The sequence below is a fragment of the Cucumis melo genome, chromosome 11 (assembly GCF_025177605.1).
Source record: "Cucumis melo cultivar AY chromosome 11, USDA_Cmelo_AY_1.0, whole genome shotgun sequence".
Lineage (NCBI taxonomy): Eukaryota > Viridiplantae > Streptophyta > Magnoliopsida > Cucurbitales > Cucurbitaceae > Cucumis > Cucumis melo.
This window is the reverse complement of record NC_066867.1, coordinates 30,957,229-30,984,628: the sequence shown is the minus strand read 5'-3', so window position 1 is coordinate 30,984,628 and position 27,400 is coordinate 30,957,229. Positions and strand designations below refer to the sequence as shown.

Below are 27,400 nucleotides of genomic sequence, written 5' to 3'. Positions count from 1 at the left end.
ATAAATTGTTTTCTCTCTAAATTTTAATTTGTAATTGCCATATAGGGTTTAGGGATTTAAACCTATGTTTTACGAGAAACGAATTGTTTTTATTTGAACCTGTGTTTGTAACCGATTGTTTTCTTAGTGATTGTAAAAAACCCTAATTATTTTTCCATTCTTGAAAATATATTCCTAATGTTTTATTTAAACGCTCTTCAAGTGTTTAATGAGAGATTGGGGTGCGAGGAAGATGAGAGACAGGGGTGAGAATAAGTATTATCGTAATATTAGGATTAGGAAAATTCTAGGGCCAAACATGGAGTGAGTCGAAATAGCCAACTCCACTCTTCTTTAATATTAGGGGCAAACAACCCCTTGATATGTACTCTAAACGCACTCCATGGTCTTTATAATTTGAATTTTGTAATAATTTAATATTATAATAATTTAGTCATTTGAGTTTATTTCTAACAAAATTTATTGACAGAAAAGGAGATTTTAGAGAGTAAATTGTTGATTTGAAGAGGGGAAAGATTATATGTATTGTTTAACCAATAAATTTAGGTTAGGACAAGTATGGTGACGTGTAATAGCGGCAGCTTTCTTAATTTTGTCTTTTCATTGTAAATAAAAGGAGAATAAAGGGGTAAAATGGTGAAGTGAAAATTAATATATATCAATACATATGAAGGGCCGAGAAAGCAACAGAAAGTTAAACCCCGACTATCGAGTTGTGTGTGAGATCTGCAAGAAAACAAGAGAGAGAATAAGAGAAAGAGAGAGAGAGAGAGAGAGAGAGGGAGATTTTTCCATCTCCAAGTTTTTTTTTCTTCTCACCCGAGAAAATGAGAGAAAATCTGTGAGAAAGTTTTCAAGCGGATTATGTAAAAATTTATATAATCTTTGTGGCAGTTTTCGTTTTTGTGTGTTCTGGAATCTGCTTCTGGTTTTTTTTTTCTCTCTCTTCGATTTTTCTCCTTCGTCATGAGGATCCGGAAGAACGCCAAGTTATCGCCACTGTTGTTTTCGGCTATGGAGTCGTCCTCCGTTCCTGAAGTTCTTCAGACGCACATTTGTCAGTTGAATCAGTCGCCATGGGATGTGATTCCTCTTCACCAACACGACACGAACCAGGTTTAAATTTAATAAAGAGAGAGAGAGAGGAAAAAAAAATGAAGAAATGGAAAAATTTCTTATTCTTTAATCTTTTAAATCTTCAATCTTTTCCTCTTCTTCTAGATCTGCTATTAATTTACCCGTTCTCTTTTTTCTCTATTTCCCTCTCTTTTTAGGGTTCTTCGTTACCCCTTCCACTTTAGGGTTCATACAAAAACCCTAAAAATTATCCTCATTCTTCTCGCGATTAGGTTAATGAATCTTACTTACTTTCATTTCTATTTCTCTTTGTTTCGTTTTCGCAGCTCGAGGAGGCTGAAGATAGCTTCAATGGAAATGCTAGCTTTGGCGATTCTGTCGGAGCTGTCGAGAGGTGAGTTTACTTGTTTCTTTTCTTGCTGATATTTATTTTTGCATTGTTTCTGGCTTCTTTTCGTGTGTGATTCTTTCCTTTGCGTAATGAGTGAAGAACTAAATACGCATACGATAATATGAAATCGTTTCTGTGGAGAGATTTTCTGGATGTTGGATTGTTATTGTCTGTCTATGTGGATTTGAAAATTATTGTGTTTGAAATTTTATTTATATATATGAATCACAGCGTCTCGTCGATGATGGAGGAGTCGGCGAAATTATCGAATAATAATATTGTTATTACCAACGGGAATGAAGTAATGGCGGATAAGGATGGGGATTATTGTGAAGATTTTGATGAAAATGGAAACGGATTCGAGAAATTAGTCGATAGCAATTTGAAATTTAAGAAACAATTTAAAGAGGAAGATTATTCTTCGTTTAGCTCCGACATCCACCACCGCCGTTCATTTCTTAGGTCTAGCGAGAATAATTATTATTCTACTCTCGATAATTGCTCGATTTCGAAGAAATCCGCCGCCGGAGGTACGGTATCGCGTCGGATACGGCCAGCAAGGTCTTCGAAGAAGGCGGTTAATGCAGCGGCGGGTGGATCGAATCCGTACGAATTTTATTATTATTCTGGATTCGGGCCGCTGTGGGGGAAGAAACGACGGGATAGGGGAGGAGAGGAAGAGGGAGGGAAATCGAGCGAAAATACGACGGGAATTCGGAGCAATGCGACGACGCCGTCACCGTCTGACGTGGAGGAGTTGGATTATGTGGAAGACGATGACGACGATGAGGAGGAGGAGGACGGCGACGGCGACGGCGGGAAAAAACGGATGAGGAAGCCGGTAAAAGCGCGCTCATTGAAATCGCTGATGTAAAAGAAGGAATTGGATTCGAATTTGGAATTAGGATTTTGGGTTTTAGTTTTCGTGGTGGGAAATTATTCGTGAGGGTTTTTCTTCTTCGTCTTTGAAGCAATTGTTTGTTAGGGTTGTGAAGGATTTTTCGTTCTTTTTTTTTTTTTTTTTTTTTATCTTTTTTGTTCTTTTTGGTGTAACATATTATTATTATTATTAATTTATTATTAGTATTATTTTAAAAAGTGTTTTTAATTTGGATATTGTTATTCTCTGCGTAATGCACGATGATGCTGTCTGTGTTGTGGGCTTGCGTGGGGGGGGGGGGGGGGGGGCGGTGAGTTTAGCGTAGCTCATGAACGTGGACAGCAGGAGATTTCATAGGGTGTGTTTTAGGGAGACCGAGACATTGTGTTTAGTCAAATTAATGGGTACTTTGGTCATTTTACTTATAGCCATTTCTTTTTACTCTTTCTTTTTAAAATGGAGTTCGGGTTGCTTTTTTTGGGCTTGAGGTAATAGATGACGTGGCAAGTGATGTTTTTCCCATATATGAATATTATTAAAAAGAATGGGCCTACAATTACCTTCTTGGGTCCACATCGACAGCAAATTCCACCTTCATGATATATATACACTCATATACGTATACAAAGTCTATCGTAGAGATCTTGGATTTCATTTCATTTTTTTTTTAGAGGTTACATTACAATTTCCTATTTAAACTTTAATGTCTCTTTGTCTAGTGAGTTATTAGTTTTAGCAAGTACTTAATAGCCTTCTAAACTTTTAATCTCTTGTCTTTATACATCATACATTTTAGAAGATTCCATATTGTCTCCTAACTTTTTCATTTAGTTATATACAAAACTAATATTATGGGTTTGTTAGATTACATAACATTTTGGAGAACCCTTAATCACAGTATTGACAATGTAGATATTATTAGACAGATTTGTGAAGTTTAAGAACTCATAGACATGATTTTAAAAGATTGGGGGACCAATAAGGTAATTGTCTTAGTACTACTTTTGAAAAAGGAAAATATATATATATATATATATATATATATATATATATATATATATATATATATATAATTCTTTAGGTTTGAGTTTAGTCCATATATGGTCTCCTTAAATTTCAAATTGTTATCGGTCTTAGTTTGTTTTGAAGTTGGTTTTAATTTAGATTTTAAATTTAAAATGTTTTATTTTTATCCGTAAGATATAAGTTTTGTTTCAATTTATTTTAAAATTTCAGACTTTATCGTTTTTAACCTTAATTTAGTGTCAGATGTTTATTAATTAATCTAATAGAATTAGATTTAGTATTAATTAAGGTACATTAGTTTTCATCGCTATTTAAATTAAAAGTGAATTTTAAATTTTGAGTCCGGAACTTTCTTTTATAATAAAATAATTAACTTATTTTAAAATATAGCTAAATAACAAAAAAAAAAAAGATATTATGAATATAAAATGAAGGTATTTACTTGTATATATATAAACTTAAAATGTCATAGGAAATTTGTACAAATCTTTTAATGTTTTACTATTTTTAAAGATGTAAAACAAAATCATTCAACCATTTTGTCTGCCAATTTTGAAAAATAATTTTATTGACTTTATTATTTAAAACCGTTTCTTTATTTTTAAATTAATTAATAAACATTTTATGAAAAACGACTAAAAATGAGCTTTTTAGTGAAAATTTGTGGTTAAAAATAGAAATTTTGAAGACAAAAATAAAAAAGAAAAATTTAAATGGTAACATTTTAAAACTTTAGCTTGAATTGAGACCAAATTGAAAATTGAAAATTTAATGATTAAATACACAACATTTTTGAAATTTTAAAATTTAAATTTGTGTTTGAAATAGGGTTATTCCATAAAATTATCATTCTAGTTGGGTACTCATAAAGCAACCATACATAGTCTTTGTTATATTTTTCTGTACTATATGATAACTCTTATCCGCACACAATATCCTACAAGATATTTTAATTTTAACATACATAACATATACTTTTTCTAGGGGAAAATTTTAAGGGTGCTGTACTTAAAAGGACACATATTTTCATGAACAGTTGCATGCTTGAAGTGAAAGAGATTGGTGAACTCTAATAATAATAATAATAATAATAAGTGAAAAAGATAGTTTTCTTTTTTTAAAAAAAAAATATGCATATCTATCTAAAAAGATAGGTGGTTTAAGTACTAATAGTTGGCAACTCCAACCCCTTCCCTTGATTGAAAAAGGCAACACTATTTTTGTTCTTTTATTATTAATTTCTAACTACTTTTTTAAATGAAAGTGGTTTTTCTTTTTCACATCTTTTCTTATTTTGTCCCGCATGAAATTACCATTTTTAATTCTTATGCTTTTCAAAATAATTAAAATAGTTGCCCACTTAGATAAATTCTTCTTTACATTCTCATCTCTTGAAAATGTTTCATAAATCGTATTCAAAATAATATAGAAATGACAATGTTTGTTGGAGTATAAATTACTTCTTTTGACATAATTTCATTGTGATTCTTAATTTTAGAGCTCATAGTTTGGGAATAGTTTTGCTAAATTAATTTCACAAATGGCCTTGTTCAAAAGAAAACGTGTGCAATAGGTGTTAAAATATCAAAGAAAAAAAAAAAGTGAACATCTTAAATGAGAATAGAACATAATTTATAATTAACTTACCATATTTAAATGAAACTGTTCGATAAATGTTAGAGAAAGCTCTTGAATGTGGGCAACAAGAAACCTTCTATAGGACCATAGCATATTAAATGGAATACATAGAAATTGGAATAGTGTTGGAGTCATTAATATTTTGCATTGCTTTAACCAAACAATTGTAATTATTCAAAGAGAAAACAAAATAGGAATTTATGAAATTTTATAGGGCTAAATGATATATAATTACTCTCTCAAATGTATCTCTGTATCTATTGTATTTATATCAAGATCACTTTTCTCAATAAGTTTTCACTTTCATCCAAATAGTTGTAATAAATCAAACCAACTTGACTATCCATTTAAAAGGTATCTCAATCCTTAAATTACAATGCTTTATGTCTTCGGTTTAGATCGTATTCATATACGAAAAGGTTACTAACTTTAACCTCCAAGTAGTTGTAACAAAGGACAAACTAGGAATTATTTGTTTTTGAATCAAAGTTGAGGTAAGGTTTCAAAAATTTTAATGGAGACTTTTGTTTATAAACAAAAATATTTGTTTTTCTGGAGAATGATGAAAAGGGTGTGGAGGGGGGAGGTAAACGAGAGAGAGAGAGCGAGAACTTAAAAATGATACCCAGATAATTATAAAAGCAAAATATAGAATCTTATTGTTCCATGATTCCAAAAGGTATATAAAAGTATATTGGACAACATAGAAAATTAAAACTTGTTGTCTGGTTAGAGGAAGAAGCTAAGGAATGAGTTTATTTAGTATAAATTATATAAATGTTTGCTATTTATATTATATTCGTATTTGCATTCATATTTTGTCTCGTGTTACTTCTACATGAATTTAGGATTGTGGCGACCATAAATTGCAATATAAGTTTATCATCAAAATTCTCTTCGAACTCGAAACTTAACCTCAATTTAAAACCTCCAAATCTAACTATACTTCACAATGTATTAATAGGATGGACGACAACTTCTTATTAGCCAATTCTAGCTAAAATTCAAGAGTAGTTTGATGAGAAAGATAAAAAGGGAAGGATGAGATGAAAAGTCTAATGAGCATTAATCTTTTTAAAAAATAGGTTTCACATAATAAGTATGATATTAAAATCTATAAATCATTCATAAAAAAAAAAATGTAGAACTTTTCATGAAATTTTTTACGATATAATTGAGATGTAGATTCACTCCCTGAAATCAACAAAAACACGCAGATATTAATAAAAGTATTGACATATCGATAAAAATCTAATACTATTATTATATTCATGTTACCTATTTCTTTTCTACTTAAATCTTTAATAATAATAAAATCGAATAAAATTTTACGATTGAGTTTAACCTTTTTTTTTTTCCATTTGATCTTTGTAGTCTTTTCTTTTCCTGATTGTCTTTGTCTATCTTTTCTCCTTTTCCCTCTCTATATATTCTTTCTTAGTAAAAAGTAGAATAACATTTAACTATAACTGAAAATATTGATCTTTTGGTCGAGATCTTAATTTGACCAAAATGTAAATAACAATATTACTAAAATATCAATATGGATGGATATTTATGAAAATTTCAGAAAAACAAAATTTTAAATATTAAATTAATAAATAAATATTTTTTGATCCTTGACAAAATTTACATGTATATCATTTTATTTATATTATATTTACATTGTGATATTTTGTTACCTATTTTTATATTTCTTTAAATATTTTATAATACAGTAAAAATATCAATAACCATAAAAACATAGCAAGTCAAATAATTCAAAATGAAATATATTAATAATTTAAGGAGACATTTTAAAAAATAGTATAATATTTAAACTATTTATAAAATATTTTTTTATCCGATAAACTTCAAAATATTTCTAATATTAATGTACATTTGACCAAAATATATATGATAAAATTTTAAATAGAAAATAGTGTCTAAATATTTAATTCTAGAAATTGTTCTAATAGCAATTTAAACTTAAAATAGAGTCATTGATGTGATCAAAGGCCTACTTATTTTCTTTTTCTTTTATCATATCATTCTTTCTCAAAATGACCTTTTCTTTTCCTTCTCTCCAAAACTATTTATTTTGATCCCATCCTCACTTTTTTCTATTTATTTTTCTCTATCAATACTATACCTTTGTATTAGCATTATATTTTCCTTAAAAATGAATGTTTTTATTATCGATTTTTATAATTATTGTATTCAAAATAAGTAGATAAATATTTTACTTCGTGAATTTCAACCGTGTTCGTAGTAAAAATTTGATATATCGATCTATTTTTTTTTCTCTTTCTCTTCTTTACTCTCATATTTCGATCCAAAAAAAAAAACGAATGTTAAAAAGGTATGTTACAAATAAAAGTTATTTTAAACAAACTTACTACTGTTTTCACGGTTATAAAATTTGATTTAAAATATAGATTTATTTGCTGAAAAAGAGAAATAAACTTTGAATTTGATTGCATCCACGTCAATTTGTGTACAATCAAATGTAAATTTTAAATAAAATATAATACCAACATGAACTCAACTTAACTAACACCTGTTTTATTCTCGAAGACAATAGGTCTCGGATTCAAATCTTTCACCCTTATGTTATACTTAAGAAGACTTTTTCAATATATATATAACCTACCATTTACTTCAAAATAAACATAGTATCGTTATTACGACAAATCAATAAGATTAGGCAAGATAAACTTTAGACCAACCATATATGGAAAACCAACCCTTTGTTGTCGTGAAGCATCCAACCTAATCTGCCAGAATTGCAAGTTATTTATAACATTTATTTACTAATGAGTATTTATCATGAGTTCTTTTTCCTTAAAAAAAAAAAAAAAAAAAAAAAAGAAAGAAGAAGAATATATTATTTTATTTTGGTAGAGTCTTGAGAAGGGAAGTAACGAATTGAAATAATGAAAGTAACATATAATTAATGTTAGTAATATATTTAAATGCATAGTTTTCATATTACTTATATCTAAACAACATTGACATAATTAATATAATTTATTTCCTCATATTCTTTCTAAACGCATCCATTGATGTTGAAACCCAAACCAATATGTATTTAAAAAAAAAAATAACCAAAGTCTATAAATAGTATATATATATACTGTTTCCATTACTATTTTGACCATTGAATTATGTACACATAACATCAAATCATTTTACAAAATTTAATCCAAACTATATGTATCTTTGTTGACGTTGTAATTTCAAATTACATGATCACAATCTTGCATTACAAATTAAGTAATCTCATATTTTAATTCTATTAAAAGAAAAAACAAATTATTTTCAAAGCTAGCTTAATGTTTTTCTCATTCCATCATTTTTTTTTTCCTATCTTATTATATTTGGAGTATATAAATTTGTGTAAAAAAAAGAAAAAGAAATTTAACCAACTTTTTCATTCTATTTGTTCATTGTCAAAACAAAAGAACAACTTTTTGTAGTGTAGCCGATCATTGTTCTCGATTATTTATCTATTCAATTGTTTTTCTTTCTTATCCATGTTCTAGTTCTAGCTTTCTTTCTTGCTCTTCACTATGATTCTTGTTCACTTTTCCACTCTTGTCCTATGCACATGATCCATTTGGCATCTAAGAGAAGCTCTATTTATTACTGGCGTCCATTGCAGGTTGTCAAATGAAGGAAGAAGAAGAAAAAACAACTCTATTGATAGAGATGAAAAGCATGGGAAGAAAGGAAGAGATGGAAGATTTAGAGAGAAAAATATAAGAAGAGTTATTATTGAAACATTAAAAATGAAAAGCCTTGAGTTTTAAAATCAGATCAAATAATTGTTTGTTTCAATTTCTAAAGTATCAAATGATTAAGAAAGTTCAAAAGCATAAATTATCTTTTCAGATACACATAAATCAAATTAATATATATATATATATATATATATATATATATATATTATAAACAGAAGATAGAGAGTGAGAAATGGGGCATTGGGAGCGCGTGGAGTTCAAGAAGTGAGGCCGCGATCAAAGATCATCATAGTCAACTTCAAACTTATAAGTCTAAAAACGCCCAAAAAATAAAAGAAATGAGAAAAAAGACCACCGGAGTTCTCTCATAAAGACGAAGAATTTGCAAAAAAGCAAGGAAAAGGAGAGAAACCCATTTATTTCTCTGTTCTTTACGATGCAAATAACCCATTTTTTTCCATTATTTCATCATCCTTTAAGAATCCTCTGTTTTCCTTTTCCCTCCCCTCCCCTCCCCTCAATCGTATGATCCTTCAACACCCCAATATTATTCAAACAATAAAATTTTAATTTTGAACAAAAGGGGGTATAATCCTCCAACTTCGTTATGGCTTCGAATTCGATTCTTCCCACTCTTGTCACTTCGATTCTATGTCTTTTCATGTTGTTCTCCAGTTTCATCGGCCCCTCTCATTCCTTCCTCGATTTTCCTCCTCGCAATACCTTCACAGTTTCTAGCCTTACTTACCCCGATACCCAGTTGCAGCCATTTCAGCTCCGTTATTTTAGAGGTACGTGTTTTTATCTTTAAATCCTGTCCTGGGTTCTTTATTTTGTTCCATGTGGTTTTTTTTTTTTTTTATTGAGTGATTGATTGCTTCATTACGTCAACAATTTGAACAATTTGAACAATTTGTTGAATTTCTTAGTTTTTTGTTTACTTGTTCAAAGCTAGTGAAGTAGTGACACCGATTTTGTTTTTATTTTATTGTTTTTTTGTTTTTTGTTTTTGTGTATTTAAGCTGTGAATTGATCACTGGATAGATGTTGATTAGTGGTAGGTCAGGGTTGGAATTTTAAATTTGAGTTATTTTTGGAACTTTGTGGGATTTGTTATCTTGTTTTCTCGTGTTTTCTGGGTTAGTTTCCATTTATAGATTGGGTGTTGAAGAATTTTGGTGGGGTTTTAGTTTATGATCAGGTTCTGTTTGATGAAATAGATCGCTACTGAGTTTAATGTAATCCTGAAATTTGGCCCGTGTTGCCGAATTTTTTGTCTGAAAATTATGTGATTTTTAATTATCGATCTTCAACTGTATTTAACGACAGAGTTACAAATTTGAAGTCGATTAAAGAATGGAGGTTATGTAGTCTGTACAAAGTCAGCTCTGTTTCTGCGGAACACTTAACAGTGGAGAGGACGATCAAATGGTCTTGAGAAAGGATTTTCAAGCCTTAGTGTGGTCGTCTAGGAATTAGGGTTTTGTTTATGGAAAGATTTTATTCATTCATGCTTTTACAACTTTTGTGTAAGCAAATTCAGGTTTTTTATAAATGGATAAATGATAAGGAGTTTAAGGAATTTAATTTGTTGTTTGAGGTGAGTATGCAAAATTTCTTCTCTTCACCCTTTTTTATGTTTGTAATTTTGTTGTTTTCTTTCCCTGTTCCAGTTGAGTTGCCGCCATGGTTCTCATCATTGTCTATTTCATTGAACTCAGATCTAGATCTCGTAAGTACCCAACCGAGTTTGAAACTAAAACTGCTTAAACTCTGATATCTGATGATGATTGTCCTCTGACTTCCAGTTGCCTGTGTTGATTATTATATGCTCGCTCTGAGCTATTTTGACGCTGCTGCTGCAGTTGTAGTCCGTAGTTGTTTTCTATTATAAAACTTTATGCTAGATTTGCAAGTATGTTATCAGTCATTACAATTGCAATCTCTCTTTGTATCTCGGTTTTCTGATCTAGTATTTCTTACTATATGCAATGTTTTCAGGACATCACAAAAGCAAGAAAGATACCGAAGCGTGCTTTGCCTATTATTTGCTTCAGAGAAGGCAGCCCCCCATTGCCGGATGCTTCAAACACTTCCATTATAGATTCAGGTTATTTGACTTAGCTATAACTTAAAAGCAAGCTTCATTTTGTTGTTCTAGTCTGCTGTCTTAGCCTTGTGTTTGACTTTGAGCATTTTATCTCTAGGATGTATATTTAGTAACATGTTCTAGCTGCTAACCACTTTAAATTACACTAACCATTTGAGGCTATGATTTTTATTTTAAGTGGTTTTTAGAAGTTATCTCCTGCAACAGGGTTAGCTCCTTTGACCAACGTTTCAATTGAGGGAATCCAAGGTCATCAAAATCTGGAGCTATGCTATCCAATGCAGCGAAATATCGAAGTACAGTTGACAAATGAGCAGGTATACTGAGAATTTTTTTTCAATTAAAAATGTAGAGTATTTTTTGGGAACGAAAAGCTTAGACTCCGTTTGAGAACCATTTGGTTTGTAGTTTTTGGTTTTGTGAAAAATTGTGCTTATTTTCTTATAACTTCTTTACCATGGTTTTCAACTTTTCTAACTAAACATTTGAATTGTTAGTCAAATTCCAAATAACATAAACATGTTTTTAAAAACTACCCTTTTTAGTTTTCAAAATTTGCTTTGGTTTTTGAAACACTCCTAAAAAGTGGATAACACAACATGCAAATCAACAAGTAGAAAGTAGTGTTTTTGAGGTTAATTTTTAACAACCAAAAGCCAAACCAAATGGTTATTAGACTTAGCGTTAGTATACTCTAATTGTCAAATAGTATCTTCAAGCTTTTGTTTTGCACTCTCTTATAAGACGTTTCTTGGTTTTAGAAACTTCCTGATTCGAACCATTGCTCTTTCTACTTTTTTGGTTGTTTGTCTGGTGACATTGATATCATTTATTTAGTTCAGATACCTCCAGGAGTCTGGTATTTTGGTCTTTTCAATGGCATTGGATCTTCAAGAACACAATCGAAGATGGTACGTGCTTGCGCACACATGCAAATTGCAAATTTTGGGATTATTGACTCGTCGTGTGTAAATTTTTTTTTTTAATTTTTATGATGAGGAAAATATCATTCATTTATATCATCAAAGGTAATGAACTGACAGAAACTATTCTTCTTGCATTGCAGATAGTCCGTGGCTCTTCATATACTTTCACTGCCAATATTACAGTGGAAGGATGTTCACCCTCCACAATGTTTGGGCAGTATTGCAATCAAACAGTCGAACCGCTCTCATGTTCTTTTTCTGATGGTCATAATCTAGCTGAAAATGTTTTAGAAGCTATGTCATATAACCAAACAGTCGAAAGTTTGGTTGCATGTAGTACATTTAAAACATCTTGTCTTGGAGATGGTGAAACAAAAATGTATTACTTGGATGTGGAAAGTGTGGCAGAAGAGCTGATCATTTCAGCAACAGACGTGAGGCTCAACTTAACTCAGTCAGATAACTCTAGTAATGTCAGTGGGATTAGTTTGATGGGCTTTGCTCGTCTTGGTTCAATTCCTTCAGCTGCCCTGCATGATTATTCCAGTAACTTAAACTCGGCCCCTTTGGTTATCCATTCTCCAAAAGTTGGCCGATGGTATATCTCCATAGGCTCTCTTAATCTTTCTAAAGAACTTGGAAGCATTCCGGTTAACAATACAAGAGTTTGTTATTCCATGGAATCATATGTGCTTCAATGCCCCTATGGAAAGACTGGACCCAATTGTACATGGAACAGATACGTCCTTCAGGTAAGATCATAAATGAAAAAATAGCTTCTTCCTTGTTCCTTCATTATTGTTCTTCAGCTTTTAATGTTTCATTTTTCATTTAGGTCCAGTAAAGCTAAACATTTCATTGTCAAGTTTAATAAATATTGGAACTCTATAATAGTGGAAAAACCAAAAAAACAGCGAAAGCACCATTACTAAATTGGAAAATGAAGGAGAAAAAATAAGTCCAAGCAACTTCTACATCTATCTAAGTAATGTTATTTTAGTAATAGGTTCTGATTTAAGCTTGATTTTGTATCCGTGCAAGTAAATGAAAACAAACATGCAAATACAAGATAGATCCTTGTTTCTTATATTCCATTCCCAACTAGTAAATGGGTTCTCAATTCTTTTGCATTTCTGCAGGCAATTGTTCGAAGAGGTTCATCCCCTTTTGAATCGTATTTTATGCCAATCATAGAACAGCACTTTGAAGAGCCGAACTTTGCTGTTGAACCGCTTCTAAGCAACACTTCAAATCATGGACAACAGAACTATGCTTGGACTTATTTTGTTTTGGATGTTCCTCGTGGCGCAGCTGGAGGAAATATTCACTTTCAATTGTCAGCATCTAAGACAATGAATTATGAAGTCTATGCTAGATTTGGTGGATTACCATCTCTTGATAACTGGGATTATTGTTATAAAAACCAAACCAGCAACAGTGGTGGCTCAACATTCCTTTCCCTCTACAATTCAAGTAATGTAAATATAGATTTCCATATGTTATATGCCAGTGAAGGAACTTGGGCTTTCGGTTTAAGGCATATAGTCAACAAAAGTGTGGCTGAAGATCGGACAATTATGTCAGTTGTGCTTGAGCGATGCCCGAACAGATGCTCATCCCATGGGAAATGTGAATATGCTTTTGATGCCAGTGGAGCCACAACGTTTAGGTGTGCTTTATCAACCCTCACACCACATAATTTCGTGCTCTGATCTTTTAGCTTTGGGATTCGCTAGCTTGGTAAACTGAGAGTATCGTTATTGTTTCTCTTCCAGCTTTTGTTCCTGTGATAGAAATCATGGAGGCTTTGATTGCAGCGTTGAGATTGTAAACCATAGAGGTGAAAATTACTTTTAGCTTTATATGAAAACCACAGATTGTCATTACATTAGTTTTAATCATCAATTCCGAAGCTTCATATTTAAAAATTAGTATCAACTAAGGATTTACCCTACAACTGTGATACATTTGCTTGGTATTGATGCAGGGCATGTGCAACAATCGATAGCTCTGATCGCATCAAATGCTGCTGCCATTTTTCCTGCTTTTTGGGCTCTTCGACAAAGGGTAAGTTTAACAACAATTTGCTTGTTCTTTCCTCTGAATTCCAAAAGTATTTGTTTTTTCCCCAAGCCATAAAAGCTTGTTCTTGCAGGCTCTAGCAGAGTGGGTGCTGTTTACCTCAAGTGGGATTTCAAGTGGTTTATACCATGCGTGTGATGTGGGCACTTGGTGTCCATTGTCATTCAATGTATTACAGGTACAAGTTTTTCCTTATTGCTTATATCAGTCTTTGCCTGTTATGCCTATCAGACCATTGTATACTACGATTCCAAACCGATATAGAAATTAACAACAAAGGACAAAGAAACCAATCTACTGATAGACTGATGACCTGATAATTTTCAGTTTTTGGACTTCTGGCTCTCTTTCATGGCTGTCGTTAGCACTTTTGTGTACCTAGCTACAATCGACGAAGTTCATAAAAGGGCGATCCATACTGTTGTTGCAATCCTAACTGCTCTCATGGCTATAACCAAGGCGACACGGTAAACTAAAATGCTACACATGGACTGCCCTGCCCTGCACTTTTAGATGAAAGGAGTAATCAGTTAAGGTGACCAAATGTTGAACTTCTACAGGTCCTCCAATATCGCTATTGTGCTAGCAATCGGTACACTCGGTCTTCTTGTCGGATGGCTTATTGAGTTATCAACCAAGTATCGATCGTTCTCCCTTCCGGTGCGAATTTCTTTGAATATGCTTCACAGGTGAGAATCTTCTCTACCTGACTTTTGTTGTGTATTTTGAACTTTAAGTAACTTCTTTAATAAACAAAATACCTCAAATAATGTTTAGTAATGACGTTGTTTGATAACCATTTGATTTGTAAAAATTAAATTTATAAATACGATTTCTTCTCGTGAGTTTCTTTGTATTTTTATCTATTCCTAATAAATAAATGTTTTCAAAATCCTAGTCAATTTTGAAAACTAAAATAAAGAAGTGGTCAATTTTTTTTTTTTTTTTTACAACTTGGTTAAAAATTCAAATGTTTCTTGAATAGTGCTGAATTGGTATTGTAAAAATTTTAATTGTCTAGCAATAAACATAATTTAAGCTTACATCATATTTGAGAGATTTAAAAACCGTTAAAATAACTTGTGCAGATGGGAATCTATCAAAGCATGGGGACGCAATCTTTTGAAGACTCTGTACAGAAGATATCGATGGGGGTTTATGATGGCAGGTTTCACAGCGCTGGCTATGGCTGCCATAAGCTGGAACTTGGAAACCACTGAAACCTATTGGATTTGGCATAGGTACACCACAAATCCCCTCATTTCTCTTCCCTATCTATGTATTTCTCTAAGTTTCGATTTCTCGAATTGTTTACAGCATTTGGCACTTGACTATCTACATGTCGTCATTCTTTTTCCTCTGTTCAAAAGCAAGAGTTTCGGATGGTGAAAACTCTTCTGTCGTTCTCAATGGTGAGATCGAAAGAGGTTCAAACGTAAATTATGAATTGGCTAGGCAGGATTCGTTGCCTAGAAGTGTATAGCAAGTTGTAATAGTAGGCGATTTTGCAAGTTCCAGCCGATTGGAGACATTCCAAGTATAATTTATCGGGGTCATATTTACTGTAAATTATCGTCCACAGTTCCACAGGTTCCATTTTTCTTACTTGATTCTTTCTTCTTTTGGTAGGCAAAATAAGACATGAAATTGTGAATATTCATAGCTTAGATGGGTTGAAATCATCCCTTATTTTGGGAATCATTGAAAAGTTAAGTGGCTTAAGCTCATGCCCAGTAACTATTTCAATTCTTATTGAACAAATCTTATCACGAGTTTATTCACCAAATCTGGACAGCTGATGTACACCCAGTTCTCTGTTGTTTGAGGAAGCTCCTCCTGAAAAGAAAAACTGAAGTTATTAGTTGGCTCATTCGGTTCAATTTGGATTGATTTTGTTGGTTTCATTCAAATGTCTGACTCACTTTTGAAAATTTCGGCTGTGTTTGTTTATTTTTTCAACTGAATATTGGTTTCGGGAGCTAACTTGAATTGTTCCAATTTTACATCCTTATTCCCTCTACAGGGAGTTGAAAACTAAGAAGCAGACACTATTACAACACAATACAGACATGATGGTACTTTGTTTTCTAGAAAATCTAGGATACAAACATTACAAAATCACATTAACTTAAATATTTAACAAAGATTTACTTTACCGTATATTGCTTTGTAGAACTAGTGTCCGATGCATCAATTGCGCTAACAAGTAATACATGTTCAACGACTGTAAACGTGTCTAAGAGTATTTTGTCAAGAGTCATGCAAGCCAAAATAAAATGTACATGCTTCTTAGGGTTGCCATGCAGAGTATTTTGTTTGTTTCTAGGTCCATACCCAGCTTTAGTCGAAGAGGTATTTTAAAGTCAAGACCAACAAATTAACTTCAACATGAATGGATATTTGAACTATAGCTTACCACAATACGTCATTGGTCTATCAAAATGAACTCCTGCTTCCTTTTCTTTCTCAAGCGTGAACTACGACCATTTTGGAAGACTTTATTCCTTTACAATAATGGGAAAGCAGTTTGAACGACTTCGCTGCTTTACAACAGTGGGGTCACCTACAATGCTATAAACAGAGAAAACGTCAAATTTCAAATTACTTTATTTTGATTCCTACTGCCAAACACTTGTTTTAGTATCTGAAATCGTGTACCTATGGCTGATTAGATGTACCAATTAAAGTCACATGTGGCCGGTCAAGTGCTGGACCTTGAAATGGATTTTGATTTGTGTCCAACCTGCGATCAACCAAGATTTGCCATTCATTCGGGGACAATATCTACCTAAAAGGCTGTGGACTTGTAATCCTCCTTCATAGTGTTTAGTAATAATCCTAGCATGGCATAGAGATCTGAAGACTGTGGATGGGATCTGTCACCTGATTTAAACAAGTGGTTATAACCAGCAATTTCTACCCAACTGAGGCCTGGGGTTTTCTGTTCACAACGATCGTTAATCAGTTTGTGCATTCTTGCCACATCTGACCATCTTCCTTCAGAAGCATACATATTCGACACTAGAGAATAGTTCACTGGTTCATCTGGCTCTGATATGAACTCCATAGCCCGTTTTGCCAATTTCAAGTTCCCATGAGTTCTACATGCTCGAATGAAAGCCGTTAAAGCATCTGGTCCAGCTTCCTTTCGCATTGATTTCAAAAGATCAAAAGCCTGGTCTAGACTACCCGCTCTACCAAGAAGGTCGATCAAGCATGTTAAATGCTCTGGATCAGGAACAAGTTGGTATTGGTTTGTCATTAAATTGAAGTAGTGAAGCCCCATGCTTACAAATCCCCCATGGCTACAGGCAGAGAGAACTCCAAGGAATGCAATTTTATCTGGTCTAATGCCATATGATAACATCTTATCAAATAACTTAACAGCATCTTTCTCAAGGCCACAAAATGCAAGTCCACATATAATTGATGTCCATGTTACCAAATCTGGTTCTGCAATTAATCTAAAGCATTGTAATGCTGCGGCAACGATACCACACTTCGAGTATGCATATATCAAACCATTGTTAATAGACAAAAATGCTTCAAAACCGAGTTTTATCAAGCAGGAATGAACTTGCATCAGTTCAGAGGCCCCAGACGTAAAGCCACACGAACTCAGCACACTAGCAAAAGTTAACTCATCCAAGCAATAATCTTTCCCAAACATTCTCCTGAACAGTTTCACTGCCTCTTTTCCATATTCTTGCTGTCCATACCCCACAATCATAGTGGTCCAAGACACAGAATTTCTAGTTGGCATTTCGTCAAAAACCTTGCGAGCATCATATAAATTATCGTTTTTAGCATACACATCGATAAGTGAACTTGCCACAAGAATATCTAAATCAAATGACTGTTTTATAAGAAGACCATGGAGTTGCTTACCCAATTCTCCTGATCCTTTATACTTGCACGAGCTTAGCAGGCTGCTGAATGTAAATTCATCACCTTTAAAGCCTTCCAACTGCATCAAACGAAAGCCTTCAATCGCTTCTCGGCTCAAAGAATTAAACACATAACAGTACAACATCACATTCCACAAGACCAGATCCTTGTACAGAGTACAGCTAAACGCTAATCTCGCATCTTCATATAACCCACATTTCGCATAAAAATCAACCAATGCACTCCCCACAAAACAATCCAAATCAAACCCAATTTTCATAACAAAACTATGCAATTGCCTGCCACTTTCAACATCATTCAACACAACACAAGATCGAAACAACCCATTAAACGTGATGCCATCTGGGTCCACCAAACCCATCAACATCTTCTTAAAATATAAAAAAATCAAGCGCTGCCTCGTTTTAAACTCACCTCCATACCCGCCATCGACAAGCCCACATATCACCGTATTCCACGACACAACATTTCTCCTAGGCATTTCATCAAACAGGCTCCGTGCACTATCCAAATCCCTGCACTTAACATAAACTTTCAATAGCTTGTTCTGTACAGACAGTTCATTAGCCAATCCCAACTTTACAACGACGCTGTGCAATAGGGTATCTCGGGGAATGGAATTCACCGGGGCGGTGGCTTTCAGGACGTTGAAGGAAAATGAATGGACCAAACGAGAACGACCAAAGTGGGTCGACGTCCAAATCAGCATTTCGAATCTGAGAGTTGGGGAGAAGTTCATGCAGTGCTAGCGGTGGCGTAAAGACGCCGGCGAGAAGAATAATGGCAGATCGAAATGGACGGTGACGACCACCGGAGGACATTTAGGAGGCTGGAGCATCGGCTTTTGTTATTGTTAATTTACGGTGAGAACTAATTGCACGTATCATTTGGTTTGATTATGAATTTGTTTGACCAAAAGTTATAGGATTATTTTGAAAAATAGTCTCCAAATATTTATATATTTGAAAAACAAGCTTCTTTTAAAGAAATTGAGTTTTTAACCCTTCACGTAGTATTCTTAGATACATAATTACCATCATGTGACCTCATCTATTAAATACAGTAGAAGAGAATATTCGTCAAAATTTCTTCAGTAAGATTCTGAATGAAAATTTGTAGAATTGAAATTTTTTTTATGTAATTCCATTAATTCAAATAATTTTTATGTCTAAAATATAATTTTTTTAATGAAATTTTATAGACGAATTACTAAAGGAATTTTTTTTTAAAAAAAGAAGAAATTAACAAATTATTTACACCTTATAGAACAAAATCACTGGAAGACGAATATTTTTCTACAAAATATAAATAATGGTCCTATTTTGGTGCTTTAATTATAAAAATAAAAATTATTAAATAAGTAATTGGCTCAATACATATATTTAAAAAAAGTATGATTGTGTTTTCTAAAATCATTGAAACGAAGTTCGTGAAACGAAGTTCGTGAAACGAAACTCATTAATTTTGGTTGGAAATCGATTGAATTGGTCATTTCATGATTTGTTTTATTGGAATTTGATCGAATTTGATGAATTTTGATGAAACTAATATTGATAGATTTTAAAATTTTGGTATAATTTTTGTAAATATTCTTATAATTATATCCAACGATTTTCATTGAAAATAAATTTATTAGGTTTTAAATTAGGTGCAAAAGAGTAAGTTTGTACATTTTAAATTTTTAGGATAAAAAGGAAATTAGACTTAAAAGTAAGATTTAAACCGTGGAAATTTGCTTATTTTTTGGGATAGAATAGTGCTTTTAGATTTGTACCAAAAACAACCATCTCCCAAACATGTAAAAGCAAACTACTACCTCTCCTTTCTCTCTCAATGGTCATCCTAAATCTTAGGAAACAAATATAAAACAAACATCAACCCAAAAAAAAAACACAACAAACGACAACAACTACCCCACACATTTCAACAAGAAGAGAAAAGAAAACAAAAACGAACCCCACAAGTAAACATAGGGACCAAATTAGAAGAAAATGAGTCTCGAGAAGAGGCAACGGCAAGTGTGGCAAGGTTCGATGGCATTGAGGCCATGGAGACGACAGAACTCCACCATGCTCCGACAGGACTGATCGTATCGATCGACGAAGATTATCCGCCGGTGCGGACGATCGAGGATGTGAGATATATTTGTTTGATTGAGTCAACCAAGCTTTGGGGGATTGCTGGTCCTATTGCTTTCAATATTTTGTGCAATTATGGGATGAACTCATTCACTAACATCTTTGTTGGTCATATTGGTGATTTGGAGCTCTCTGCCATTGCTATTTCCTTGAATGTTATTGCCAATTTCTCTTTTGGCTTCTTGGTTAGTAACTCCTTTTTTTTCCAACTACGCCTCATTTTTCTTTTGAAATTCAAAGAAGGTACGAAGAAAAATCTAATATCTTAATTATTTAGCCATGAACTAGAATGGTTTAGCGGCAAAATGTTTTTAGACTAGATGATAATACAACAAGAATGCATGCTTCGCTCGTATAAAAATTAAATTGTTGTCAATTTTGCAGTATAATAACCATTGAATATGACTAAATTATTGATTGTCTATTTCATTACCTCGTAGCTTGGTATGGGGAGCGCCCTTGAGACACTATGTGGACAGGCATTTGGCGCAGGCCAAATGAACATGCTAGGAATCTACATGCAACGCTCATGGATAATCCTTTTCGGTGCATGCATCGCTCTACTACCACTTTACATTTGTGCTTCTCCACTCCTCAAGCTTCTTGGCCAAGAGCCTAAAATCGCAGACATGGCAGGGAAATTCTCGATCCAAATAATTCCCCAAATGTTCTCTTTAGCCATCAACTTTCCAACCCAAAAGTTCTTGCAGGCACAAAGCCGAGTTGGGATTCTAGCTTGGATCGGATTTGGAGGTCTAATTTTCCACGTGGGGCTTTTAGTTTTGTTTATCAAAGTGTTTGATTGGGGCACAAGCGGGGCAGCCGCAGCGTACAACGTGTCGGCGTGGGGAATCTCCTTGGCTCAGGTGGTTTATATCGTTGGGTGGTGTACTGAGTGTTGGAAAGGCCTCTCGTTGCTGGCTTTTAAGGACTTGTGGGACTTCGTAAAGCTTTCAATTGCTTCAGCAATTATGCTTTGCTTGGAGATTTGGTATTTTATGACCATTATTGTCCTTACTGGCCACCTTGATGATCCTATTATTGCTGTTGGTTCACTCTCTATTTGGTAACTTTCACACACATCTCTCTCCAATTTTGAAAAATGCTAATTAAAATTTTTGATAATTAACTATTGTTGTTTAATTATCTCAACCTCTGCACATATTATTCTTTTGATCTTATTTCAGCATGAATCTAAATGGATGGGAAGGCATGTTGTTCATAGGGATCAATGCAGCAATAAGGTTAGAACTTCGAAACTCCTACCAAAATTCTTTCATTCGGTAGCTTTTCATTCTCTCTTCTTGTTCAGCGTTCGAGTATCAAACGAACTCGGATCGGGACATCCGAGGGCTGCGAAGTACTCTGTCATCGTGACAATCGTCGAATCGTTGTGCATTGGACTCTTTTTCGCAGCGCTTATCTTGGCAACGAAAAACTATTTTGCGATCATATTTACAGATAGTAAAAAAATGCAAGAAGCAGTTTCTCGTTTGGCTTACCTTTTAGGTATAACAATGGTGCTCAATAGTGTTCAACCAGTAATATCAGGTATGATTTTGTTTCTTAATTTATTCCAAAGAAAAATGCGTGTCGTAATTATGATATGGTAAAATTTTCAGGTGTGGCTGTTGGAGGAGGATGGCAAGCTTTGGTGGCTTACATTAATTTGTTTTGTTATTATGTTGTTGGCCTTCCTTTTGGCTTCCTCCTTGGCTACAAAACAAGTTTAGGAGTGGAGGTAAAATCACCCCCCCCCCCCCTAATTTCATTGATTAGATTTACATTTTTAATGACGTTTTAATGTGTCGTCTAACCTAAAGTTTATATTAATTGTTTAAAATTTCTTTTAGGGAATATGGATTGGTATGATATGTGGGACGTTCTTGCAAACAATGATTCTTATGTTAATTGTTCTTAAAACCAACTGGAATAAAGAGGTGAGTTTACCACTGTATTATTATTTAATTTTATGGTAATTATTAAATTAATTGTTCAATATTTTGATAGATTCTAAAATTTTATTATATCGTGTTAAAATATCAATTATTGTAATTTCTATTAAATCGATTACTAAAATTTATCAGGTGGAGGAAACCTCGGAAAGAATGAAAAGGTGGATGGGAAAGGATGATACAATGGCCCCTAATCCAACATGAACATTGGCCAACCCCTTGGGAGAGTCATTCAAATTCTTTTTTCTTTTCTTTTTTTTTTTTTTTTTCCCTTTTTGGTATACCTTGACATTGTAAATTTGCATATAGGTCCTCAGTTGCAAATATATTCTTTTCTCATATGGTCAGATTGTTGAGACTAAAAATTTAGTTAAAGCTTTTGCTTATTTGTTACCCCATTTCATTGTTCTCCCTAGGTAGAGATTTGAATGAAATTTTTAAGGTAAAGATTAAAATTTTGAAAACATTCCAAACGAAAACGAGCAAAAGTTCAATTGACATATAATACGTCGGCGACGTTGAAAAAAAAAAGAGGCTATATTAAAATTAGGATAATGTCTCTTAATTTGTATATTATATTACATATTTAGATACAAGAGCAGTTTCACATTTAAGTAAAAGATTAAGAACTCAAATTTCCTTGTTAGGGCCATCAAATTCATCTTCCATGGATTAGCTTAAAAAATACTGTTTTTCTATTACAAATTTGTTTGGTTTGGTTTGTTAATATACCTAAAGTTTTTTTTTTTTTTGATATCAATTTACTATAAATGGGGATTATAGAATGAAAAATCGATAGAAATAACTTTTTTTAAGTTTATCCCTTTTCACGATTAGCATCACTTTTAAAACTCGTTAATTTATGCGTCTTGGTCGATAATTGATATTTGTATAAAAAGTTAACATTTTCGACTAATATCCAAGTAATTGATTCTTTTGAGCTTTCTTGGTGGGCCTTGAGGATCAAGATACATAACCAGATCTTACTCAATTTTTCTTTTTAAAAAAAATTCAAAAAAAAAGTAAATAATTGGTAAGGAAATGGTTATAAATATACGTGGAAATAGCAAATATGAAAATAGGAAAAAGAAAAATAGCTGAAAATAGAAAAAAGAAAAATAGCAAATTGTTATATTATTTTGATTTATGGCAAAACTAACTGCCATAAATATTTTCCCACTTTCTTTTTTGCCCGAAATTACCCCTCCACGGATGACAATTGTCCATATATAGTGTATTTGTTGAGATCAAAAAGTCAAACAAAATAAGTGTATTTACCCACTTATGTTAATTATTAACTAAATCAAAAATTTATTATATTGTTTCAACAATCCCTAAACATATGCAATTAGTTTCAACATCCCCTAATTATCACTATAAAAATCAACAAATTAGTTTCAAATTGTATCCCTCTCTAAAATCTAGTCAAAGATAATGCAATAATTAATTATTAGGATAAACATTAAGAAATAAACGAAAAAGAATTTCAAAGATTCAATTTTTTTACGTCGTACCAATCCCTTCCTGAAATCATGTCAAATATAATACAAATAATTATCATAAATTAGTTAAGTTTAAATTCAAAATTCAACCCTCCCTAAAATAGTACCAAATACAATGCAATAATTAATTATTAGGATAAAAATTAACTAATTAAGGAAAACTAAATTAAAAGATTCAATTGGAAGCAACGGTGGAAAACTATCTTAACAATCAACCAAAATGGAGGAAAGAACGGAGATGGCCGCACGAACGAATAGGAGACAAATCCAAAGAATAACTCACCGATTTGAAAACGAACAGAAGATTGAAGAACAGAAGGTTGAAGAACGAATAAAAGGTTGAAAACGAACAGAAGGTTGAAGACAAAACAAACGGTTGAATACCTGAACGAAGGCAGGTGGAAAGCGATCTTAAAAGTCACCATAACGGAGGAAAGAACAGAGATGGCCGCACGAACGAAAGTTTGAAACAACGAAGATGCTAATCGAAGATTTGAAGCAACGAAAATGCTAAATGAACAAAGATATGAAGGAAAGGAGATGCACAAAAAAAAATTATAGGGTGTTCAAAAGTGGAGAGTAAATGCACAATATGTGAAGTGATTGCATGCAGAAGATGTTTAATTTTCTTTAGGGGAAATTAGAATATTCAAGTGTGGGTGCATAGTTTGTATTAATTATAGGGTATTTGTGATATTTGTTACAATTGTATTTAAAAATCACATTTGTCAATTAGGTAGGGGCATTTAAGGCATTGTTCTCCTATTTATTATTTAAAAAATAAATGTTTTGCTATTTTTTCAATTTAAAAATAAAATTGTCATTTATCCAAAGTAAAACTTCTAATTTTGCTATTCTTCTTATCAGCCCTAAAAATAACACACATAAGTTTTCATCTTAAAAAAATTAGCACACTCCTTAGAAACTCGTTACAATAGTTATTCTTGGTAGATCTCGCCCGAGATCAACCTTTAAAGTTAAGTTTTCATCTTAAAAAACTAACACATTTCTTGGAAAATTCAGTTGTTCTCGATACATCTTGTCCGAGATAAACCTCTAACTTTTTCAATATCATCGATTCGTTTGCCTTTCTCTTTGAAATCTTCGCCAATATTAACCTTGGAATTTTATAATTTTTCAAAAAAAAAATGAAATTATACCGGATCATATAAATCTTAACTAATTTTTCAAATCTTCTTGAAATTTAACTCTCTATTAAAGCTTATATCAAATTAATACACCATTGTTCGGATTTGGCTATTATTTGGTACATGATCATTTAGATTTGATCGTCTAGATTGGATAGACGATCGTTTAGATTTGGCTAAATATTTTTTTCAAGATTCTTTTATACACTATAGTTTAGATTGTTTTTTTTCAAGATTTTTAAAGATTGTTTAGATTTGTCTACACTTTATTTTTTTATACGATCATTTAGATTTTGCTACTCCAATCTAGCCAAGTCTAAACGATTTTTTTTTTCAAGATTCTTTGATCTTTATATTTGATTACTATAATCTAAACCACATAAAAAAAAGACAATGGAAAGAAATTGCAACAAAAGAAGAAAGAAAGAAAATATTTAAAAAATGGTTATATGTTTTATTATATGAACCATAAATATTTTATGTTATATTTATGAAAATTAATCTTTTAAAAATCTTTATCCTAATTTAGAAGTTCAAAAATCCAAATTCTAAATTACGAACTTTCAAAAATCCAAATTCTGTTATATTGGTGCCCACAAAATACAAATAACATCCAAATCACCACAATCTCTCTAATTTAGAAAAAAAAGTTTGTGAATTTTAGTGTTTATCTTGAACAAAATAACACCGAGATTTTATATATTTGGACTTTTTTGATGAGATTTTGGGCATATTTAATGCCAAAATTCTATATATTTGAGCTTTTTGGGTGAAATCTCAACCAAGATTAACCGCAAGATATGCAAAATTTGACCTTTTCCACAATTTTAAAATGTTGAATCAATTTGGAAAATCTATTTTGATAATTGGAAAATCATTTGAAAATTTTGGAAATTCATATAATTTGGTGCAAAAAAATGGCTAAAGATTTGAAAAATTACATTATAATTTGTTATAATATTTAATTATTATTCATAATATCACTATTGGGTTGGGTTATCTAACCCTTGTTTGAGGGAAGGATTATCATAAACCTTATTCCCTCTCTCCTCTTCTTAAACATTTTTCAACTTCCCATAACTCTTTCTCTTCAACTCCCCCCATAAAACTACATTTTTAAACACTTCCACTAAACACATCTACATAAAACTACCTTTTTAAACTCTTCCCCCAAACACATGTTAGGTTAAAACTAGATTTATCATAACACTAATCCTTCATAACTCAACCCTTTCCCCAAACGGCCCTTAAGGTGTGGACTAGTTTCTTAAAGTGAAACCTCATATGCCTTATTTTTTACCATTTTCGTACAATATTTGGAAAGATTCATTATATTTCAAAAAATCATGTGAAAAATCTTGGTATTTGGAAATTTGGATAATTGAAAGATTCATTTGAAAAGAGAACATTTTCAAATATGATAAATAAATTGAAACTATTTACAAACTATAACAAAATTATTAAATTTTTTATTTCTAATTAAAAAAATTTCTTTTTGCTATATTTTGTAAATATTTTTTCTATCTATGACGATTTTTCTTTTACTATTAATTTGAACTCGAAAAATTTTAAATGACACTGCATGCAAAATCCATTTGGAAAATCGATTTAGAGAATGGGTAAATCCACTTGAAAATTTAGAAAATTGAAATTTTAGATAATTAAAAGAGAATCAAGAGAGCTTATCCAAAAAATCTAAACCAATCGATAAGAGATAAAAATTAAGTTTTTATTAAAACCTCGATAGTCAAACCCAATCTAGATGCATTGATAAAAATTATTTCCACAAAATTTCGAAAAAAGTGCTAGTTTTGAAAGATAAAAACTTTTAGATGCTAAGTTTGACAATTTTCCATGAATTAGTAATTCTAAATAATGGTTGTCGGAATCAATGGAAGTGGTCATTGGAGTTGGCCATTAGTTGTTGTAGCCAAAGTTGACCGGTGACGATGGCCAAAGGTAATCGAAAAAAGCTCCTCCAGGTAAAGGTGTAAGAATAACCCGAACAACCCGATAACCCAGACTAATATGGGTTGGGTTGGGTTGAAAATTTTGGTTTTTTTTTTTTGTTGGGTTGGGTCTCGGGTTGGGGGTTGAAAAATTCAGGTCAACCCAACCCAACCCGAATTAATAATTTATATATATATATATATATATATATATATATATATATATATATATCATAGATATTTTATTATTTATTTAATATTTATGGATAATGTTTAAAATGTTGAACTTTTATGGATATTTGAAACTTTAAATTTTTAGATGTTTGAAACTTTGGATACGAGTGTTTACCGACGTCGTAAAACAATTTTAAACCGTACAAACATCAATAATAAAAAAATAATAATACAACCCGACAACCCAACCCATATTTTAAGGGCTGGGTTGAGTTGGGTTGAGAATATAATATGGGTTATTCGGGTCGTCAACCCAACCAACCCAAAAATATTGGTTGGGTTGAAAATGTCCCTCAACCCAACCCAACTCGTTTACACCCCTACCTCCAGGTAGTTGTCCTAGTTGCCCAATGTGACAATGACTACAGTTAGTCAACAAAGAGGGTTGGTAGTCATGTGAACTTTATGATAGTGAGGTAGATTACTTTTGGTCTTGTGGTAATTTTAAGAACTATACAAATTAAATAGAGATTAACTATAAACACTCTAAATGATCTTTCTACAAATTGATTTCAATAATTTATCATACACTAACCTATCATATAAACTAATTTTTTTAAAATCTATCTTGAGTGGTTGCAATTTTTTTTTATTATAATAGGTAGCGATATTATGAATAATAATTAAAGGCATAACAACATTTTAAGAAAATTGCAAAAAAAAAAAAGCAAAGTCCATCCGTGATAGACTTCTATCGCTAATAGACTATGTCT

At 32.2% G+C, this 27,400-nt stretch overlaps 4 protein-coding genes across 7 annotated transcripts; 3 read left to right on the top strand and 1 right to left on the bottom strand.

The window, feature by feature from the left end:
- The first annotated feature begins 696 nt into the window (after positions 1–696).
- On the top strand, positions 697–2,516 carry LOC103497701 (uncharacterized). The gene is made up of 3 exons (XM_008459977.3): positions 697–1,116; positions 1,404–1,471; positions 1,700–2,516. Exons 1-3 carry the CDS (start codon positions 967–969, stop codon positions 2,340–2,342), a joined length of 861 nt encoding a protein of 286 aa, XP_008458199.2. The 5' UTR covers positions 697–966; the 3' UTR covers positions 2,343–2,516.
- A 6,552-nt stretch (positions 2,517–9,068) lies between these two features.
- On the top strand, positions 9,069–15,732 carry LOC103497700 (uncharacterized). 2 transcript variants are annotated; one of them, XM_008459972.3, is made up of 14 exons: positions 9,069–9,525; positions 10,408–10,466; positions 10,736–10,844; positions 11,052–11,161; positions 11,687–11,755; positions 11,911–12,522; positions 12,910–13,439; positions 13,546–13,610; positions 13,758–13,837; positions 13,926–14,030; positions 14,180–14,319; positions 14,413–14,541; positions 14,941–15,093; positions 15,170–15,732. In XM_008459972.3, exons 1-14 carry the CDS (start codon positions 9,342–9,344, stop codon positions 15,333–15,335), a joined length of 2,511 nt encoding a protein of 836 aa, XP_008458194.2. In that variant the 5' UTR covers positions 9,069–9,341; the 3' UTR covers positions 15,336–15,732. The 2 variants fall into 2 exon arrangements, with proteins under 2 accessions (XP_008458194.2, XP_050947936.1); XM_051091979.1 differs by lacking the exon at positions 10,408–10,466 and having other exon boundaries at positions 9,376–9,525; positions 11,033–11,161.
- LOC103497699 (pentatricopeptide repeat-containing protein At2g46050, mitochondrial) lies at positions 15,488–18,663 on the bottom strand. Of its 3 annotated transcripts, none has more exons than XM_008459971.3 (4): positions 16,736–18,663; positions 16,511–16,595; positions 16,269–16,423; positions 15,488–15,688 (listed from the first exon to the last, which is right to left on the bottom strand). In XM_008459971.3, exons 1-2 carry the CDS (start codon positions 18,498–18,500, stop codon positions 16,540–16,542), a joined length of 1,821 nt encoding a protein of 606 aa, XP_008458193.2. In that variant the 5' UTR covers positions 18,501–18,663; the 3' UTR covers positions 15,488–15,688; positions 16,269–16,423; positions 16,511–16,539. The 3 variants fall into 3 exon arrangements, with proteins under 3 accessions (XP_008458193.2, XP_016902280.2, XP_050947937.1); XM_017046791.2 differs by having other exon boundaries at positions 16,511–17,819; positions 18,176–18,325; XM_051091980.1 differs by having other exon boundaries at positions 16,511–18,663.
- Positions 18,664–19,591: 928 nt separating this feature from the next.
- LOC103497704 (protein DETOXIFICATION 34) lies at positions 19,592–22,247 on the top strand. The gene is made up of 7 exons (XM_008459980.3): positions 19,592–20,084; positions 20,340–20,965; positions 21,087–21,143; positions 21,212–21,450; positions 21,522–21,640; positions 21,753–21,839; positions 21,987–22,247. The coding sequence occupies exons 1-7, from the start codon at positions 19,809–19,811 to the stop codon at positions 22,056–22,058; spliced, it is 1,476 nt and encodes a 491-aa protein (XP_008458202.1). The 5' UTR covers positions 19,592–19,808; the 3' UTR covers positions 22,059–22,247.
- Positions 22,248–27,400: the final 5,153 nt, after the last annotated feature.